General features: G+C 45.6%; 2 protein-coding genes across 2 annotated transcripts; both read left to right on the top strand.

The window, feature by feature from the left end:
• The first annotated feature begins 1,628 nt into the window (after positions 1–1,628).
• HCAR1 (hydroxycarboxylic acid receptor 1) lies at positions 1,629–4,839 on the top strand. The gene has a single exon (XM_025267722.3). It carries the CDS (start codon positions 2,212–2,214, stop codon positions 3,217–3,219), a length of 1,008 nt encoding a protein of 335 aa, XP_025123507.3. The 5' UTR covers positions 1,629–2,211; the 3' UTR covers positions 3,220–4,839.
• Positions 4,840–19,645: 14,806 nt separating this feature from the next.
• Positions 19,646–21,716, top strand: LOC102410337 (hydroxycarboxylic acid receptor 2). Its single transcript, XM_006080853.4, has one exon. The coding sequence runs from the start codon at positions 19,732–19,734 to the stop codon at positions 20,821–20,823; it is 1,092 nt and encodes a 363-aa protein (XP_006080915.4). The 5' UTR covers positions 19,646–19,731; the 3' UTR covers positions 20,824–21,716.

Here is a 21,716-nt window from a genome sequence, read left to right as displayed (position 1 = left end):
GCAGATACGTGCTCTCATGAAAAGTAGGAGCTAATCATCAAATCCTTCTTGTAGGCCCTTCCTGCCAAGAACATGGACTTTACATTCAAGGACCTGTTGGTTAGTGAGGTTAGTGAGAGAACTAAGTGTAGCTGTTTGGTAGATACACTTATTGATTAGAAGTTTGGAGACTAACAAGGAGGGTGCAGGGAGGAAAGTGAGAGGAGAATGACCTTGGAAAGCTGGTTTGGGAATCATCTGTGAAAGGCCTTATAGACCAATCCAGGGAATGTGACCTTTAACCTGGAGCGTGCGTGCATGCTAAATCGCTTCAGTCGTATCCGACTCTTTGCAACCCCATGGACTGTAGCCCTCCAGGCTCCTTTGTCCATAGAATCCTCCAGGCAGGAATATTGGCGTGGTTTGCCATTTCTTCCTCCAGGGAATCTTCCCGACCCAGGGATCGAACCTGCATCTCCTGTATTGAGAGGCAGATTCTTTACCACTGCGCCGCCTGGGAAGGACAGAACTGGCAAACCTAGAGCAGAAGTGACAAACCCAAAATCCCACAGAGACCAGGCCTGTCGATGAGTGAAGCTGACCAGGTAAGTGCAGACGGAGGCAAAATGGAGCATTCCTGCTGTGTCTTAAGGGTGAAGCTATTCTCACGTCCAACAGATGGTCATCAGGTGGGATGGTTGGCCCAGTGTGGCCAGATCTTCCAGTTTCCTAGAGAGGCTGGAAATCCAGGGGTGTGTGTGTGTGTGTGTGTGTGTGTGTTTGGCCACACCTTATGACACGTGGGATTTTAGTTCACTGACCAGGGATCAAACCTGGGCCCCTTGCAGTGGAAGTTTGGAGTCTTAACCACTAGACCACCCAGGAGGTCCCCACATGTATCCTTTCCACACACTGTCTCCCCTCACCCTTCCCTAAACTGAAAGCTGAAGGGTGGACAGATGATCTCTAAAGTCAAAGGACAGGAAAGTTTACGAACCCACCTGCCAAAGCAGGAGACCCAGATTCAACCCCTGGTTTGGGAAGATCCCCTAGAGGAGGGCATGGCAACCTACTCTAGTATTCTTGGCTGGAGAAATCCCACAGACAGAGGAGCCTGGTGGGCTACAGTCCATGGGGTTGCAAACAGTTGGACATGACTGAAGCGACTTAGCACACACAGGTCTTGGGAGCAGACTAACTTTACCCATGACCGTTTTGGAGATAAACTCCTTGACCAACTGCCACCACCCATGGGCTGAACACATAAGTAAAATGAAAAACATACAGACCTTGGAGCTCCACTCTTTTGAGCAGGCGGATTTGAGAAACTCAGAGCCCAATCCTCTTTTGCTAACAGCAGAGGGAGAACCAGCTCCCAGAGAGGCTGTTTCATGAAGAGGGACATGAGAAGTGGCTTCAGATTCATTTCATGGTCTCAGTGGTGGTGCAGCTGGTCACTGGGTCCAGGGAAGGATGCCCAGGGTAGGAGGTGCCAGTGAAGGAGAGGAAGGGCGACTCACTTCAGAGAATTTTTCAAACAGCCAAACAAGTGCTATTTTAGGGATTTTTTTTTCCCCTCCATAGATCCTTCTGATTTTGAAGTGCTGTATTTTTGGGTCTGGGCGCAGGAAGTGGCCCTGAGGAGCGGCAGAGCTAAGCCTCCCCTCTCTGGCACCGCCTGGGAGGGCCCCCACGGGATGAGGGTGAGGTTGGGGCAGTCAGGCAAAGGTTAGGGAGGAGAGACCCAGAACAGCTCCAGGAAATGTTTGTGTTTCTCCACTGGGGAGGGAGGAAAAACAAGCTTTTTTTTGTTTGTTTTTCGTGCCTTCTGGGTAGCTTCGCTTAATCCTCCAGCTAGGAGAGACTCTGAAGAGAAAGAGAGAGGCTGGAAAGAAAAATTCATTCTGGGGCAGGTCCCAACGACTCCTCTCCGGCATGGATTTCCTCGGACCAGCCAGCTGCTTCCCAGAAATGACAACTTGGTGAAGTCACCTATGTTTTCAGGCCCTGGGGTGCTACAGGCTTCAGCTCTTGGGCCAGGAGGTGGGGGGTGGGGGTTGGAGATGGACCGCTTGTGATCCAGCCTCCACCGCAGTGCTGCATTTCCTGGCTGAAGTTTCTGTTCTCCGGGGGGGGGCCTGCATCCACGTACATGTGCAGTACCTGCCTCCCACGGTGAAGAAGTTGGAAACGGCACGGCACGGCACACGGAGCACTGGTCCTCTGTCCACCATGGCCAACAGGTCGTGCTGCCTCATCCAGGGGTACCACATGCCCGAGGTGATGCCGTCGCTGCTAATCCTCGCCTTTGTGCTCGGCATCCTGGGCAACGGTGTCGCCCTCTGTGGTTTCTGCTTTCACATGAAGACCTGGAAGCCGAGCACTATTTACCTGTTCAACTTGGCCATGGCCGACTTCCTTCTGATGATCTGCCTGCCCTTTCGGACAGACTACTACCTCAGACAGAGGCAATGGGCATTTGAGGATATTCCTTGTCGGGTGGCGCTCTTCATGCTGGCCATGAACAGGGCCGGGAGCATTGTCTTCCTCACCATGGTGGCTGTGGACCGGTATTTTAAAGTGGTCCACCCCCACCATATGGTGAACACCATCTCCAACTGGACTGCGGTTGGCATTGTCTGTGCCCTTTGGACCCTGGTCATCTTGGGGACTCTGTATCTTCTGTTGGAGAACCATCTGTGTGTGCAAGAGAAGGTCATAGCTTGTGAGAGCTTCATCATGGTATCGGCCAATGGCTGGCATGATGTCATGTTCCAGCTGGAGTTCTTTCTGCCCCTTGGCATCATCTTGTTCTGCTCCTTCAAGATCATTTGGAGCCTCAAGCAGAGGCAGCATCTGGCCAGGCAGAGCCGGATGAAGAAGCCTGTTCGTTTCATCATGATGGTGGCGGTGGTGTTTATTGCCTGCTACCTGCCCAGCGCGTTGGCCAGACTGTATTTCCTCTGGACGGTGCCCTCCAGCGCCTGCAATCCATCTGTCCATGTGGCCCTCCACGTCACCCTCAGCTTCACCTACATAAACAGCATGCTGGACCCCCTGGTATATTATTTTTCAAGTCCCTCATTCCCCAAATTCTACACCAAGCTCAAAATCTGCAGTGTGAGACCTAGGTGTCCGGGATGCTTCAAGAGGCCAGAGGGGATGCCCACTTCCAACCTTTGTTGCAAGAGTTGCATCAGTGTGGCAAATAGCTTCCAAAGCCAGTCTGAGGTGCAGTGAGATCTCCAAATGTGACGGATGGCACCAGGACAGACAGATGGACAAAATCAAGGAGGATGGATTGGTGACTTAGAAATACTCCATGCTGAGGGGTGGGGAGCCTTGAAAATGCCATTCTTTCTTAGCTGTATACTCCTCACTCTGTTGGATATGAAATTCGGATCACTATGCCTTTTTGGAAGGTTCCACTTGAGAAGTGAGTCAGTTGCATTTATATAGTTTGATTCTAATGACAGAGGCATGTGTGTGCATGTGTGTGTGTGTGTGTGTGTGTGTGTGCGAGTGCGTGTGTATGTGTGCATGTGTGTGTGTGTGTGTGTGTTGGGAAGAGCTTGGCCCCTGAGAAATTTTAAATGGCTCAGGTGAAATGTACTAATGTTCAAATCTGTCATTCTGTCATGTTCTCTCCCTGGGGGAGTCAGTGAATTTAATGACCCATCCTCTGATCTTAAATCCTTACTTTTCTTGGAAGATAGAAACTGGGATAAGTCAATATTTTTATTTCAGGCAGAGGGAGGCTCTTTAGAGTGGGATGTCTTGGTCCCAAAGATTTTCATCTTCCCAGGGTCCCTCTACTTTTCTGACTTCTCAGGAGCCTAAGAAGAATGACAGCAAAAACAATATGCTGCCAGCGTTTCGGAGCTCCACGCTGTTCTGCAAGTATTTGCATTTCAAAGAAGGCACTGAAAGATATGTTTACCTGTCCTGATTTTTCCAGTGGAAGCTGAGCACTTGAAAAAGTCCTATTAGCCCTTGGGAAGTGCTGAGTCCAGCGAAATTGCTTTGGCTGCTTGTAATGTGACTATGAGTTTAAATTATTCACTCATTCTTTTTCTATGTATTTACTGAATTAATATTCTGTGCCAGGTACTTTGCTAGTATCCCTTTGACCCAGAGGGTCCTTAGTCAACTTGTGTGTTTTGGGGGAGGGGACAAACAGAGAAGTTAATGACCTTCACCCTTATGATAACTATAGTTTCTAGACCTGTTCTCTACAAACACCGCTATTTTCCTTTTACTGTAGGATTCTATACAAACACCAAAGGGTGGGCAAGGTAGTAGGCCTTGCGTACATGAATTTCCCAATATGCCCATGGGGTCCTCAGAATGAGACGATTGTATGAAATGACATGCTGCTTCTGCCCTGGATTAGGGGGAGAGATGCCAAGCTGATCTCAGCTCCGTTCTCAAGTCACAAAGCGGTGAAAACGTTCTTGGCTCCTCTCTTTACACGTTCTCAAATCCCCAGGGGATTCTCTCCAATTAAAACCCTTGCATGCAGGCTAAATCGCTTCAGTTGTGTCCGACTCTTTGTGACCCTATGGTCTGTAACTCACCTAGCTTCTCTGTCCATGGGGAGTCTCCAGGTAAGAATACTGGAGGGGGCTACCATGCCCTCCTCCAGGAGATCTTTCTGACCCAGGGATCGAACCTGTACCTCCTGTGGCTTGTGCATTGCAGGCAGATTCTTTTCCGCTGGGAAAGCCCATTAAGGCCCTTCAGATCAGATCAGATCAGTCGCTCAGTCGTGTCCGACTCTTTGCTACCCCATGAATCGCAGCACGCCAGGCCTCCCTGTCCATCACCAACTCCCGGAGTTCACTCAGACTCACGTCCATCGAATCAGTGATGCCATCCAGCCATCTCATCCTCTGTCGTCCCCTTCTCCTCCTGCCCCCAATCCCTCCCAGCATCAGAGTCTTTTCCAATGAGTCAACTCTTCGTATGAGGTGGCCAAAGTACTGGAGTTTCAGCTTCAGCATCATTCCTTCCAAAGAAATCCCAGGGCTGATCTCCTTCAGAATGGACTGGTTGGATCTCCTTGCAGTCCAAGGGACTCTCAAGAGTCTTCTCCAACACCACAGTTCAAAAGCATCAATTCTTCGGCGCTCAGCCTTCTTCACAGTCCAACTCTCACATCCATACATGACCACAGGAAAAACCATAGCCTTGACTAGACGAACCTTTGTTGGCAAAGTAATGTCTCTGCTTTTCAATATGCTATCTAGGTTGGTCATAACTTTCCTTCCAAGGAGTAAGTGTCTTTTAATTTTATGGCTGCAGTCACCATCTGCAGTGATTTTGGAGCCCAGAAAAATAAAGTCTGACGCTGTTTCCACTGTTTCCCCATCTATTTCCCATGAAGTGATGGGACCAGATGCCGTGATCTTCATTTTCTGAATGTTGATACCAGTGTTGTGTTCTTTGGCCTCAAAACACCCATCTAGGCTGTCCCTGGCCTTCCCAGGTGGCGCAGAGGTAAAGAATCTGCCTGCAATGCAGGAGACCCAGATTCCATCCCTGGGTCATGAAGACCTTGGAGAAGGAAATGGCAACCCACTCCAGTATTGTTGCTTGGGAAATCCCATGGACAGAAGCCTGGCGGGCTACGGTCCATGGAGTCACAAAGAGTTGGACATGACTAATTATGCACATATATATATATATATTGTTTCTATTAACTCATTTTTAAGGAGCACTGCACAGCCCAGAGATGGAAAATATGGGTTGTACAAAGTAGATCAATCTAAGTTCAAATGCCAGCTTAGCCACCTACTAGACGTGTGATCTGGGGGCAGATTTTATTTAACCACGTTTAGCTTTAATTTCCTCATCTGTCAAACAGGGGTAACAATAACATTGACATCAGAAGGTCTTTGGGGGACTCCATTGGTGCTTAGTGGTATTGGTAAAGAATCTGTGTGCTAATGCAGGGCACATGGGTTCGATACCTGGTCTGGGAAGATCCCACATGCCATGGAGCAGCTAAGCCCTCACACTGCAACTACTGAGCCCATGCGCTGTAACTACTGAGGCCTGTGTGCCTAGAGCCTGTGCTTCACAACAAGAGAAGCCACTGCGATGAGAAGCCTGTGCACCACAAGGAAGAGTAGCCTCTGCTCACTGCAACTAGACAAACCCTGCGCAAAGCAACGAAGACCCAGCGCAGACAAGTAAAAAATGGTTAAAAAGAAAAAAGAAGGTCGTTGGGTCAATTCACTGAATGTAAGATCCTGAAGCACAGGTACTTTGTTTACTCGTAAATCCTTAGAGTCTAGAAGTGTGAATACACACCGTAGGTGCTCAGTAAATTGAATGAATGAGGAAGTGTATGTAAAGCATTAAGTGCATTGCCTGGCAGTCATGCTCAATGTTCTGATGTATTATGTCAACACACTTTACACATAAAGAAACCGAGGCACAGGAGCAATTTCCCCTGGTGTTCAAAGCTCGTAAGTAGCTACTCTGCTGTCACTCTGTTAGTTCCCCTGCTTCCAGGGCAGAAGTGAAAGTAAGGATTCTTATCAGCTTCAAAGAACTCTAGACAGAAATCTGTGAAAAACCTGTACTTCTGCTTTAAACTCTATCCTTAGTTCACTCTTTCCTGGGCTGCCCCCTTGTTGCTCCATCTTAATAAAAACAGATTCCAAAACAAAGCCTGTATCCTGTGTGTCATCCTATATCAAAAGAGTCATGAGACTTTACCCTCCAAGAGAAAAAAAAGTCCAAAAAATCCAGGGTTAATTGTTAGTGGCTCAGTTGTGTTTATCCAACTCTTTCAGACCCCATGGACTGGAGCCCACCAGGCTTCTCTGGCCGTGAGATTTTCCAGGCAAGAATACAGGAGTGGGTAACCCTTCCCTTCTCCAGGGGATCTTCCTGACCCAGGGATAGAACCTGGGTCTCCTGCATTGCAGGCAGATTCTTTCCCATCTGAGCCACCAGGGAAGCCCTGGTAGGCTGAGGTTCTCACTAAAAAACAGCAAGAACAAACCGAAAGAAAGATCCTGACCCCAACCACAGTCTTCATTCTGATTTTGCTTCTTTCAAATTCACAGAATGTGGTGAAACATAAATGTTATCAAGAAGCCTTCTTCAGAAATTGTAAGGAACTGATGTATAGCTTTGTTGATGAAACTTTGTTTAAACTACCTGGAATAGGGAAATGTCATTGATGGAGAAAATGTTGTTTCCTTTGACTCAGGGTCTTTCAGGAAAAGTCACATAAAAGTGAGAAGGGATAGTAAACCATTATTGTTCACAAATTCTATGGAAAAAAAATAAGAAGTACCTTTTATTGGTGCTGACTATGAAAATATAGATTCTGGACTACTCTCAGAATGGGTTTCCTTGCCCTTTCCTACTATTGCCATGGTTAGGATGGTGTCTGAGGTCACCAGAGTGCAGGGGCTGCTGGGCGGGATTAGAACTCTGAGGTGGGAGGTGGACACACTATGATGCACATTCTCAGCTTGCTGCCTCCTGGGCCTTCTCATTCGCAGTTTTCCAATATGACGCAAGACCCCACCATCTCAGTGAGTCCATAAATGGCTTCAGGATTAGCTATCTCATTTGAAAGGCCAGTGCAAAGAGAAAATGCAAGGTCCCTCATTCAAGAAGCATAAAGCATTTCAAGATAGTGACAGCAAGGCATAAACTAAACACAGGACCCTTCTGAACTCAGTCATGAAGCTGGAGCCCTACATTTTCAAAACTAATTAATTGATCGATTGAGTTTTGGCAGTGTACTGGCTTAGTAGTTGGCACACAGGCTTAGCTGACATGGGTGGGATCTTCCCGGACTAGGGATTGAATCCATGTCCCCTGCATTGGCAGGTGGATTTTTAACCACTGGACCACCAGGGAAGTCTGCTGCTGCTGCTGCTAAGTCGCTTCAGTCGTGTCAACCCCATAGACGGCAGCCCACCAGGCTCATCCATCCCTGGGGTTCTCCAGGCAAGAATACTGGAGTGGGTTGCCACTTCCTTCTCCAAGGGAAGTCTGGGGCCCTACATTTTATATAGACAGAGTTTGTGATGGAGCAGCATAAACAGATGGGCTCAGAGATGGGCTTACTCTGTATTCAGCTTCCAGTGATGATATGGTTTCATTCATTCATTCCCTCTTTCAAGGAACATTCATTAGGTACCAGCTCTGTACCAGGCACAGTGAAAACCTAAGTGAAAAACATAGCCCTCACCCCGTGGGTTCCAATGTAGAAACCAAGGAAAAACTAAATTTACCATTCAGGGTAACTGCAGTGAAAGTGGTAAACTTGGGGTTCTACAGGAGAAGCCAGGGGCCCTTAATCCTGGTTGAGGGAACTGCAGGAAGATCAATGGGACCGGAATGGAAAGTCTAGGCTGGGCCACAACAACCTGGTAAGAGGGGAAGCTGCGAGATCCACCTGGGTGAGAAGGCTCTGCTCACAATCTGTCCTGACAGAAGATTCATGAATAGACTTGCAGCTCTCTTTCTTTTTAGACAAAAATTCAATGTATTTCATTACAGAAGCATGTTATGTTTCATTCAGAAATCAAGGAACACACAGATATATAAAGTAAGAAGTAAAGGTCTTCCTTTCCTTCCTCTTAATCTGATTTCTAGAGGTGGTGACTTTTAACATTTGGAATACAAACATATTTGCACAAAGGTAATGAATCTTTCATCTTGTTAAAGCAAGATATAAAGATAGAGTTTTGCAAGATATTCTATCATGGACAGTTTCCTACATCAGTGTGTGCATGCTCAGTCGTGCCTGACTCTGTGATCCTATGGACTATAGCCTGCCAGGTTCCTCTATCCATGGGATTTCCCAGGCAAGAATAATGGAGTGGGTTGCCATGCCCTTCTTCAGGGGATCTTCCTGACTCAGGGATCGAACCCAGGTTTCCTGCATCTTCTGCATTGGTAGGCAGGTTCTGTACCACTGAGCCACCTGGGAAGCCCTTCCTGTCAGAATAGAGATCAATTTCCTTTTTGAAATTATATCTTATTGTGTAAATGAGCCACATGTAGTTTATTCAACTAACAGACATTTATTTCTAGTTTTCCTCTATTGTCAGGATGCTATGGTGAACCTACTGAATGATTTATCTTTGGGTTGTGTCAAAGACTTTGGAAGATAGATTCTTAGACATGGAATTGCTGAGTTAAAGGCACACTGGGTGAGGTCAAGTGCACAGTGGCTGAGAGGAGAAACCTTGGAGTTACATCTTGTGCGTTCCAATCTTATCTCCTTTTATTACTAGCTGTGTGACCTTGAGAAAATTACTTAACCTCTCACTGCTTTATTTTCCTTGTCTGTAAAAGAATAGTACCTATGTATACTACCTATCTCTTAAAGCTGTTCTGAGCACTAAATGAGTTTAGCTGTATAAAGCCCCTACAATAATAACCAACATTCAGTTCAGTTCAGTTGCTCAGTCGTGTCCGACTCTTTGCGACCCCATGGACTGCAGCATGCCAGGCTTCCCTGTCCATCACCAACTCCCGGAGCTTGCTCAAACTCATGTCCATTGAGTCGGTGATACCATCCAACCATCTCATCCTCTGTCGTCCCCTTCTCCTCCTGCCCTAAATCTTTCCCAGCATCAGGATCTTTTCCAATGAGTTAGTTCTTCGCATCAGGTGGCCAAAGTATTGGAGTTTCAGCTTCAACATCAGTCCTTCCAATGAATATTGAGGGCTGATTTCCTTTAGGATGGACTGGTTGGATCTCCTTGCAGTCCAAGGGACTCTCAAGAGTCTTCTCCAATCAGATCAGATCAGATCAGTCGCTCAGTCATGTCTGACTCTTTGCAACCCCATGAATCGCAGCACGCCAGGCCTCCCTGTCCATCACCAACTCCCGGATTTCACTCAGACTCACGTCCATCGAGTCAGTGATGCCATCCAGCCATCTCATCCTCTGTCATCCCCTTCTCCTCTTGCCCCCAATCCCCCCCAGCATCAGAGTCTTTTCCAATGAGTCAACTCTTCGCATAAGGTGGCCAAAGTACTGGAGTTTCAGCTCCAGCATCATTCCTTCTAAAGAAATCCCAGGGCTGATCTCCTTCAGAATGGACTGGTTGGATCTCCTTGTAGTCCAAGGGACTCTCAAGAGTCTTCTTCAACACCACAGTTCAAAAGCATCAGTTCTTCGGTGCTCAGCCTTCTTCACAGTCCAACTCTCACATCCATACATGACCACAGGAAAAACCATAGCCTTGACTAGACGAAACTTTGTTGGCAAAGTAATGTCTCTGCTTTTGAATATGCTATCTAGGTTGGTCATAACTTTCCTTTCAAGGAGCAAGCATCTTTTAATTTCATGGCTGCAATCACCATCTGCAGTGATTTTGGAGCCCCCCAAAATAGTCTGTCACTGTTTCCACTGTTTCCCCATCTATTTGCCATGAAGTGATGGGATCAGATGCCATGATCTTCGTTTTCTGAATGTTGAATTTTAAGCCAACTTTTTCACTCTCCTTTTTCACTTTCATCAAGAGGCTCTTTAGTTCCTCTTCACTTTCTGCCATAAGGGTGGTGTCATCTGCATATCTGAGGTTATTGATATTTCTCCTGGCAATCTTGATTCCAGCTTGTGCTTCATCCAGCCCGGCATTTAGCATAATGTACTCTGAATATAAGTTAAATTAGCAGGGTGACAATATACAGCCTTGACGTACTTCTTTCCTGATTTGGAACCAGTCTGTTGTTCCGTGTCCAGTTCTAACTGTGGCTTCCTGACCTGCATATAGGTTTCTCAAGAGGCAGGTCAGGTGGTCTGGTATACCCATCTCTTGAAGAATTTTCCACAGTTTACTGTGATCCACACAGTCAAAGGCTTTGGCATAGTCAAGAAACCAGAAATAGATGTTTTTCTGGAACTCTCTTGCTTTTTCGATGATCCAGCAGATGTTGGCAATTTGATCTCTGGTTCCTCTGCCTTTTCTAAAACCAGCTTGAACATCTAAAAGTTCACGGTTCACATACTGTTGAAGCTCAGCTTGGAGAATTTTGAGCATTACTTGACTAGCGTGTGAGATGAGTGTTATTGTGCGGTAGTTTGAGCATTGTTTGGCGTTGCTTTTCTTTGGGATTGGAATGAAAACTGACCCTTTGCAATCCGGTGCTCAGTGCTGAGTTTTCCAAATTTGCTGGCATCTTGAGTGCAGCACTGTCGCAGCATCATCTTTTCCGATTTGAAATAGTTCAGTTGGAATTCCATCACCTCTACTAGCTTTGTTCCTAGTGATGCTTCCTAAGGTCCACTTGACTTCTCATTCCAGGATGTCTGGCTCTGGGTGAGTGATCACACCATCATGATTATCTGGGTCATGAAGCTCTTTTTTGTACAGTTCTTCTGTGTATTCTTGCCACCTCTTCTTATCTTCTGCTTCTGTTAGGTCCATACCATTTCTGTCCTTTATTGAGCCCATCTTTGCATGAAATGTTGCCTTGGTATCTCTAATTTTCTTTAAGAGATCTCTAGTCTTTCCCATTCTATTGTTTTCCTCTCTTTTTTTGCCCTGATGACTCAGGAAGGCTTTCTTATCTCTCCTTGCTATTCCTTGGAACTCTGCATTCAGATGGGTATATCTTTCCTTTTCTCCTTTGCTTTTTGCTTTGCTTTTTTCTCAGCTATTTGTAAGGCCTCCTCAGGCAACCATTTTGCCTTTTTGCATTTCTTTTTCTTGGGGATGGTCTTGATTCCTGTCTTCCATATAATATCATGAACCTCTGTCCAGAGCTCCTCAGGCACTCTGTCTATCAGATCTAATCCCTTGAATCTATTTGTCACTTCCATTGTATAATTGTAAGGGATTTGATTTAGGTCATACCTGAATGGTCTAGTGGTTTTCTCTACTTTCTTCAATTTGAGTCAGAATTTGGCAATAAGGAGTCCATGACCTGAGCCATAGTCAGCTCTCGGTCTTGTTTTTGCTGACTGTATATAGCTTCTCCATCTTTGGCTGCAAAGAATATAATCAGTCTGATTTCGGTATTGACCATCTGGTGATGTCCATGTGTAGTGTCTTCTCTTGTGTTGTTGGAAGAGGGTGTTTGCTATGACCAGTGTGTTCTCTTGGCAAAACTCTATTAGTCTTTGCCCTGCTTCATTCCGTATTCCAAGGCCAAATTTGCCTGTTACTCCAGGTGTTTCTTGACTTCCTACTTTTGCATTCCAGTCCCCTATAATGAAAAGGACATGTTTTTTTGGGTGTTAGTTCTAGAAGATCTTGTAGGTCTTCTTAGAACCATTCAACTTCATTTTCTTCAGCATTACTGGTTGGGGTTACTTGGGTTACTGTGATACTGAATGGTTTGCCTTGGAAACGAACAGAGATCATTCTGTCGTTTTTGAGACTGCATCCAAGTACTGCATTTTAGACTCTTTTGTTGACTATGATGGCTACTCCATTTCTTCTAAGGGATTCTTGCCCACAGTAGTAGATATAATGGTCATCTGAGTTAAATTCACCAATTCCAGTCCGTTTTAGTTCGCTGATTCCTAGAATGCCGATGTTCACTCTTGCCACCACCTGTTTGACCACTTTGAATTTGCCTTGATTCATGGACCTAACATTCCAGGTTCCTATGCAATATTGCTCTTTACAGCATCGAACTTTACTTCTATCACCAGTCACATCCACAACTGGGTGTTGTTTTTGCTTTGCCTCTGCCTTTTCATTCTTTCTGGAGTTATTTCTCCACTGATCTCCAGTAGCATATTGGGCACCTACCAACCTGGGGAGTTCATCTTTCCGTGTCCTATCTTTTTGCCTTTTGATACTGTCATGGGGTTCTCAAGGCAAGAATACTGAAGTGGTTTGCCATTCCCTTCTCCAGTGGACCACGTTTTGTCAGAACTCTCCACCATGACCTGTCAGTCTTGGGTGGCCCTACATGGCATGGTTCATAGTTTCACTGAGTTAGACAAGGCTGTGGTCCATGTGATCAGATTGGTTGGTTTTCTGTGATTGTGGTTTTCAGTCTGTCTGCCCTCTGATAGAGAAGGATAGAGGCTTATGGAAGTTTCCTGATGGGAGAGACTGACTGAGAGGGAAACTGGGTCTTGTTCTGATGGGCGGGACCATGCTCAGTAACTCTTTAATCCAATTTTCTGTTGACGGGTGGAGCGACCAACATGAAGTAGCTCTATTTCTTTTTTTAAGTTATTATTATTATTTTACTTTTTGACCATGCTCTACAGTAGTGCCCTGACCAGGGATCAATTCCATGCCCCCTGCATTAGAAATGTAGAGTCCTAACCGCTGGACCACCAGGGAAGTCCCTGGAGTAGCTCTACTTCTATTAATCCTTATTATTATATTGTATTAGCTCTTATTAAAATCTTGATAGATACCACCAAATTACTCAACAAAAAGGCTTAACCAACTTAGACTCTCCCAATAGTGTGTGAAAAAGCCTTCTTCCACACTCTCGCCAATGGGCCCTTGTTTGGTTGGTTTGTTTAACAAGCATCTTTTTTTCTTCTTTTTGTAAAAACCAAACAAAAACTTTCACTTCTTTAAAGTGATAAAGTCTGGCTTATCAGTTTTGTTTGTGTGTGTGTTTGATGTTGTACCTAGAAAGGCTCTGTCTAAGCCACAGTCATGCTGAATTACTCTTAGGATTTCATAAGAGTTTTATGCCTTATGTTTAGGTTTGTAATCCATTTTGAGTTCATTTCTGTGTCCAGTTCAAGGAAAGGACCCAACTTCATTCATTTGCCTGTTTAGTCATCTAGTAGAAATGGCAACCCACTCCAGTGTTCTTGCCTGGAGAATCCCAGGGACGGGGGAGCCTGGTGGGCTGCCATCTATGGGGTTGCACGGAGTCAGACACGACTGAAGTGACTTAGCAGCAGCAGCACTTATTGAACAGATGATTCTTTCTCCCATGGATTTGTCTTAGCACCCTTGTTGAAAATCAGCCGACCATAGGACTTCCTTGGTGGTCCAGTGGCTAATGCAGAGGGCCTGGGTTCAATTCCTGGTCAGGGGACTAGACCCCACATGCAGCAACCAAGAGTTCAGGCATCACGACTAAAGTTTCCACATGCTGCAGTGAAGATTGAAAATTCCAAGCACCACAACTAAGGTTCAGCACAGCCAAATAAATAAATAGATACTAAAAAAAAAAAAAAAAAGATGAAGAAAATCATCTGACCATAAATGCAAGAGTTTATTTTTGAACTCTGAATAATCCTGCTCTATTGATCTATACATCTATTCTTATGCCAGAATCACACTGTCTTGATTATTATAGATTTGCAGTTAAGTTTTTCATTGCAAAATGTGAGTCCTCCAACTTTGTTCTTCTTTTTCAAGATTATTTGGTTATTCTGGTTTGCCCTCAGACTTTTTCAGTTAAATTTAACACTGTGTTTCAAAACTCTGAAATATCCTTCTCCTTTCTTTTAATGTCTCTGCTAGTCAGTATCGCCAGTTTCCTCTGCCCACTAACTTTCGATTTCTCCTACTGTATCCTCTTCACAGGAGGTCCAAAGGTCTCTCATTTCCCAAATGTCCCAACTCAATGTCATTTACTACCTACAGAGTCCAGGTCCCCCCAAACAGTACCAGTGAACTGTGCTTCCTGAAGTCCCTCCCTTATGTGGCCCCTCCCTGTGAAACATGGACTGACTCAGCGACTCGCCTTGGCCAGTAGAATGCGGTGGAGGTGATGTTCTGGGATTTCCGAGCCATGGCATTAAGAAGGTCTGCATCTCTGTGCTCCCAGTGCCAGGGGCCCGGGTTCGATCCCTGGTCAGGGAACTAGATCCCACATGCCACAGCTGGGTGTTGGCATACTGTAACTAGAGCCTGGTGCCGTGGAAGGAAGGGAAGAAAGAAGGGAGAGAGGGATAAAGAAAGAGAGTCTGCTTGTGTGCTTTTGGAAATGTTGAGTAGCCTTGAAGAAGTCCAGCATACTCAGTGGAAAGAATATGTGAAGAGGCTGTGTACAGATGCCATAGAGAGAGACCCAGACCATATGAAGAGGAAGAGATGCCCAGGCATCCCAAGTGGCATGCGTGAGTCTCCCTGCCATCTAAGAGACCCCAAACAAGGACTGACTAGCTAAGCTCAGTCAAGCCATGATAATACAATGGTGACTCTTTTTTGTTTTTTTAAACAGTGACTGTTTTAAGCCACTAAATTTTGTGGTGGTTTTTGAAATAGTAATAGATTACTGAAACAGAAACCTCAGCTACGTTCACCGATAGACAGTGAGAGTGCTGAATTCTAACCACTAGACCACCAGGGACAGATGAATAAAAACAAAGCCCTATTGCACAGTACAGGGAAATAGACCCAGTATCTTGTGATAAATCAGAATGGAAAAGAATATGAAGAATATATATATATGTATATGTATAGCTGAGTCATTTTGCTATGCAGCAGAAATTAAACACAACATTGGGTTTCCCTCATAGCTCAGTCGGTAAAGAGTCTGCCCGCCAATGCAGGAGACCCAGGCTCGATCTCTGGGTCAGGAAAATCCTCTGGAGATGGAAATGGCAACCTGTTCCAGTACTCTTGTCTGGAGAATCTCGTGGACAGAGGGGTCGCAAAGGGTCGGACACGACTGAGCGACTAAACCGCCACACCAAACACAACATTGTAAATAAACTATACTTAAATTAAAAAAAAAAAAAGAAAAACCATGAATTACTTAACCTCTCTAAGCCTCAGGTTTCTGGTCTGTGATCATAACAGGGCAACTCCTCATGGATTTCTGAGAGGATTAAATGAGATCATGTATGTATAGCTCTTAGCCCCATGCCTGGCACAAAGCAAGCAGTTGATAAATGAAAGCTATTGTTAATTTTAATTTAAGAAAGTAGTTCCATCCTGCTCTGGGGCACATTCCAGTTGTGATAAGAGAACTAAGAAGGGACATTTGAGTTAATGGTGAAAGTCATAAATGTTAAGTGGAGTTCCCCCAAACTTGGTGGAATCACTGCCTGAGCTGTTGAAATGAATCACTAAAACAAGTTTCTGTACAACTCATGTACTAGTAAGAAAAAAAAAAATGCATAAAAGGAAGACAGGAGCAAGACAAAACATGCCCATGACACAGTGGTAAGACTGGGAATTCCACAGCAGAGCCAGGAGCCAGGGAGGCCGGGATTAACACTCTTTCTGAGCAGTTGTGAACTTGGGTTTAGAATCCTAGGATGTGAGAGCTGGAAGGGATCTGGAAGATGGTCCCATCTTCCACATTACACATGGGAAGTTCAGGGGTTAAGAGGTTTCATGGGTAATGATGGAGCCAGAAAAAAGCATCCAGGGCCTCCCACTTCTCTCTCTCTTTTTTTCCAAATGAAGCAATACCTATTCTTGTTTTTTCCTAATTTTATCCAAATATTATGAAATTATAAAACTTTCAAAGGTGGACAGAGTGGGGGAAGAGGAGGGTGGGACGAATTGGGAGAGTAGTATTAACATATATACACTACCAAGTGTGAAGGAGATAGCTGGTCGGAAGCCGCTGTGAAGTACAGGGAGCTCAGCTCGGTGCTCTGTGATGACCTAGAGGGGCGAGAGGGAGGCTCAAGAGGGAGGGGATATATTTATACTTACAGCTGATTCACACTGCTGTACAGCAGAAACTAACACAGCTTGTAAAGCAATCAGCCTCCAACTAAAAATTTTTTAAGTAATAAATAAAAATAAACAAACAAATAACAGTTTATGAGGGGAAAAAAGAATTAGGGGATTGGAATTGACATATAGACAGATAGTAAAGTCGCTCAGTCGTGTCCAACTCTTTGTGACCCCATGGACAGTGTAGCCAACCAGGCTCCTCCATCCATGGGATTTTCCAGGCAAGAATACTGGAGTGGGTTGCCATTTCCTTCTCCAGGGGATCTTCCCGACCCAGGGATCGAACCCAGGTCTCCTGCATTGTAGGCAGACGCTTTACCATCTGAGCCACCAGGGAAGTCAAGACATATACACACTATGTATAAAATAGGTAACTAATGAGAACCTACTGTACAGCACAGAGAACTCTACTCAGTGCTCTGTGGTGATCTAAATACGAAGGAAATCCAAAACAGAGGGGATATATATGACTCGATAGCTGATTCAGTTTGCTGTACAGTAGAAAGTAACACAACACTGTAAAGTAACTACGAAGTGAAGTGAAGTGAAATCGCTCAGTTGTGTCCGACTCTTTGTGACCCCATGGACAGTAGCCTGTACCAGGCTCCTCCGTCCATGGGATATTCTAGGCAAGAGTACTGGAGTGGGTTGCCAAAAATTAAAAACAAAACAGAAAGAAAACCTTACAAAGGGAAGATCACTTGCAAATTCCAGCTCCCGGAAATAACTATTTTGAATAGTTGGATTTTCTGACTCTTAGCTAATACAGGCCCTTAGGGTTACTTTCTGAATGTCACTGACAAGTCCACATTCATCTGAGAAGGGAGCAGGATATTGACAGGCATCAAGGATAGGAAACAAATGCTAGTCATTTCACTTGAGTCTCACCACACCCACACAATGTGACCTCAATCTGGTGCAGCCTTACAGATGGGGCAATAATATAATAAGAGGCAGTGTAGTGTATTGGTTAGGGATGCAGGCTTTGAAGCCAGTGCCAGATTCAAATCTTATGATCTGTGTAGCCTTGACTATATATATGGCCAACTTCTGTGAGCTTCACTTTCCTCATTTCGAAATAAAAGTCAGTAGTAGCCCCTCCCTCATGGACTGAAGTCAGGGGAAAACAAGCAAATGTATTTAAAGCACTGAGAATGCCACCCGACATGCAGGAAGCTCTCCCTAGCATGACTGCCCACGTCATCTTCCTCACCGTCTTCATCATCAAGTTCACTGCCCCCTATGTGAGCCTAACATTAGATCATCTTGACTCCCGTTTACTGGGAGGAGTCTACAAACCCCTATGGCAGAACCTGGATGTGAAACTAAAGAAACAAATATCTGGGACTTCCTGGCAGTCCAGTGATTAAGACTCTATACTTCCACCGCAGAGGGAGCAGGTTCGATCCCTGGTCCGGGAACTAAGATCCCTCATGCCACATGATGTGGCCAAATTTTCAAAGATGAAATAAACAAATGCCTTAGTTCTCACTCAGAGTAGAAGCAACACAACTGAGAACCTCTTGCACAGCAAGAATTCATCAGTCCAAAATATTCCAGGGTAGAAATGTTCTGTTAGGATTTATATACCCAATTATACTGAAAAGCAAGAAAATGATGTGTGAAATGGTGACCTCCTGCAAGGCAGAGTTCAAAGTCTTCTTAGGTCCTCAAAGTTTAATTTTGTAAAAATGGAGGTTTTTAAAATATCACGCACATTGGGCTTCGCTGGTGGCTCAGTGGTAAAGAATCTGCTTGCCGATGAAGGAGACGTGGATTCGATCTCTGATCTGGGAAGATCCCATTTCCCGTAGAGCAACTAAGCCCGTGGGCCACAACTACTGAGCCTGTGCACTAGAGCCTGGGAACCGCAACTACTGAACCAAGTGCCGTGACTACTGAAACCTGCTGGCCTAAAGCCTGTGTTCTGCAACAAGAGAAGACACTGCAAGAAGAAGCCTGAGGACCACAACTAGAGAGTGATCTGCACTCAAAAGCCAGAGCAGCAATGAAGACCCAGCGCAGCTAAAATTAAGTAAAATGTATTAAAAAATAAATCTATAAATAAATAAAATTTTAAAAAATCGAAAATATCATGCACATTGTGAGGGAGGTTGTATGTGGGGACAGCTGGTAAACAGGAACTTGCTGTACTTTCTGCTCAGTTTTGCTGGGAATTTAAAACTGCTCTAAAAAATAAAGCTTATTAATTTTAATAAATCACATCCTTAACGATTACTTACTTGAGCATGGAGGCATCTCAAAATCTAACATAAACAAAGGAAAAACCCAACTTATTTTAACATACCACTGGCAACCCAAACTGGGTTCAAGTTTTCAAGCATCTTATGAAATGGCATGCTGCTCTCAAATAGCTTCCCCCCACACCCCTTAGCTGGGAATTAATTGCAGCATTCTGGTGTAGAAAGGCAATCCATGCTTGTACGGAGAAGATGGCCTGGAAACATCAAATGCAACACATCTGTTCTCATAAAATACTGCTGCTGCTGCGCTAAGTAGCATTAGTCGTGTCCAACTCTGTGTGACCCCATAGATGGCAGCCCATGAGATACTAGACAATTACTGTTCTCTTGGCCTTCTGTCCCCCTTCAAAAATCACACACACACACTACCGTTTCTTAAAACACACGCCTGCAGATATTGCACGCAGATTCTTCATGTTTTCTGTTGAGCACAGTAAGTTAATATTGCTGTTGTTGTTTTGTTCATTATGCAAGGCAACCACATGACTGTGAATTAATTCTCCTGTGCTAAGTATTCAGTATACGGGCATGCAGGCTTACACATTTCAGTAATTCACAATGACAGTTGGCTTGCCCAAGCATATTCTTTACATTTAGAAAATTTTGTGGGTTCCTGTCTCCCCGGGGATTTTTTTTTTTTTTTATTACTTGTTTATGCAAACAGCAGGTTGCACAAGAGCCTTGCTGGCTTCTTTTTTTTTTTTCTTAAAGTGATTTCGTAGTTTCCTGGTAACCATTCAGTCATCTGTTTCAACACTCTGACATGACATAAAGGCCAGCGCTGAACCACGGGTTCGCCACTCAGAGCCGCACCTCGTTCCCCGAACCTTGGCTAGGTGAGCTGCTCCCTGGCGCCAACGCGATTCCTCATGAACCCTTCCCAACTGCAGGATCATTTTCTGAAAATAGGCGAGAAGAACTGCTGTGTGTTCCGCGATGATTTCATTGCCAAAGTGCTGCCGCCGGTCGTGGGGCTGGAGTTTGTGTTCGGGCTCCTGGGCAATGGCCTTGCCCTGTGGATTTTCTGCTTCCACCTCAAGTCCTGGAAAGCCAGCCGGGTTTTCCTGTTCAACTTGGCCGTAGCTGACTTTCTTCTGATCATCTGCCTACCGTTCCTGGCGGACAACTACGTGCGGAGGTGGGATTGGAGATTTGGGGAGATCCCCTGCCGGCTCATGCTCTTCATGTTGGCCATGAACCGCCAGGGCAGCATCATTTTCCTCACCGTGGTGGCCGTGGATAGGTACTTCCGGGTGGTCCATCCCCACCACGCCCTGAACAAGATCTCCAATCGGACAGCGGGCATCATCTCCTGCCTCTTGTGGGGCATCACCATCGGCCTGACGGTCCATCTCCTATACAGAACGAGGTTGATCGAGAATCAGGGTTCGAAACTGTGCAGCAGCTTCAGCATCTGCAATGCCTTCCGCTGGCATGATGCCATGTTCCTCCTGGAGTTCTTCGTGCCCCTGGGCATCATCCTGTTCTGCTCAGTCAGAATTGTCTGGAGCCTGCGGCAGCGGCAAATGAACAAACACGCCAAGATCAAGCGGGCTATCAACTTCATCATGGTGGTGGCCATTGTCTTCATCATCTGCTTCCTGCCCAGCGTGGCCGTGCGCATACGTATTTTCTGGCTCCTGCGCAAGGCTGGCACGAAAAACTGTGACATCTATCGTTCAGTGGACCTGGCGTTTTACATCACCCTCAGCTTCACCTACATGAACAGCATGCTGGACCCTTTGGTGTACTACTTCTCCAGCCCATCTTTCCCCAACTTCTTCTCCACCTTGATCAACCGCTGCCTGAAGAGGAAGGGGCCAGATGAGTTGGATAACAACCGCAGCACCAGCGTCGAGCTCACGGGGGATCTGAGCACTACCAAGAACGTTCCTGAGACTTTGATGGCCAATCCCAGTGAGCCGCAGAGCCCCTCTTATCTGAATCCAGTCTCCAGTTAAAAAAGCCAAGCAAAGAAGGGAGATGATCATCAAGCACCAGGATCTCTGGAGAAGCAGTTTGGCTGGTGCACGGAGAAACAGAGCCTTGGTCTGTGGTTTCCCAGAACTTCCAGATTCGGAGAAGCAGATTTAGGGCATCGGTGTGGCAGTGTGGGCTGTTTGCCTATAGAGTGTCTCCACAGGAACCTTGGGGAATGGAGGATGAAGCTTCCAGGTGTCTAAGACTTCTGTTCAATCTTGGACACTTGCAGAACTGAAGATGGCAAAACTGTCCACATTTCTGCTGCTGGAGTGTTGGAGCCACAGAGAGGCCCACTGGCACCTGGGACTCAACTGGCCTCTTCCTGTCACCTGCCTGAGACTTGTTTGGTTCTCAGCTCCTGGGGCAATGTCTAGCTTCCTGTGGGCTCCCACTGGGATAAGGAAAGCTGTGACTAGAGAGGAATTATTACATCTGAAGGGAGCCCAGGCATCATGAAACAACCCAGGTCACCTGGGTTCCGTGGAACCAATCCTTCTTTCAGCCATGATTTGGCAGAAACGGACCAGATAGAGAGATTCATGAGCTTCCGTTAGTATCTGAGTTTCCAGTGGTGGTAAGAAGGGGCTTCGCCCCAGGAGGGTCTGAGCAAAACAGTGTTACTAAGCAAAAGGAAATGGCATTTATGCTACAACCTTCAGCCAATCCATTCCTCTTCTGTTTACACTAATTTGAAGGCTGAGCTGTTAAAAAGGCTCCAGGGAGAAAGCAGCTTCCCACCTCTGTTTGCTTTTATCACTCAAAGGGAAATGCTGCCCTATGGTTAGAGGGGGGAAAGATTTCCTCCTGGTTCATTTGCTTGTGTTTCTGTTCTAATAAGAAATCTACCCCTTCAATAAACTTTGATATGAGA

The sequence above is a fragment of the Bubalus bubalis genome, chromosome 17 (assembly GCF_019923935.1).
Source record: "Bubalus bubalis isolate 160015118507 breed Murrah chromosome 17, NDDB_SH_1, whole genome shotgun sequence".
In the NCBI taxonomy this organism is placed as follows: Eukaryota; Metazoa; Chordata; class Mammalia; order Artiodactyla; family Bovidae; genus Bubalus; species Bubalus bubalis.
This window is presented reverse-complemented; position numbering and strand designations above follow the sequence as displayed.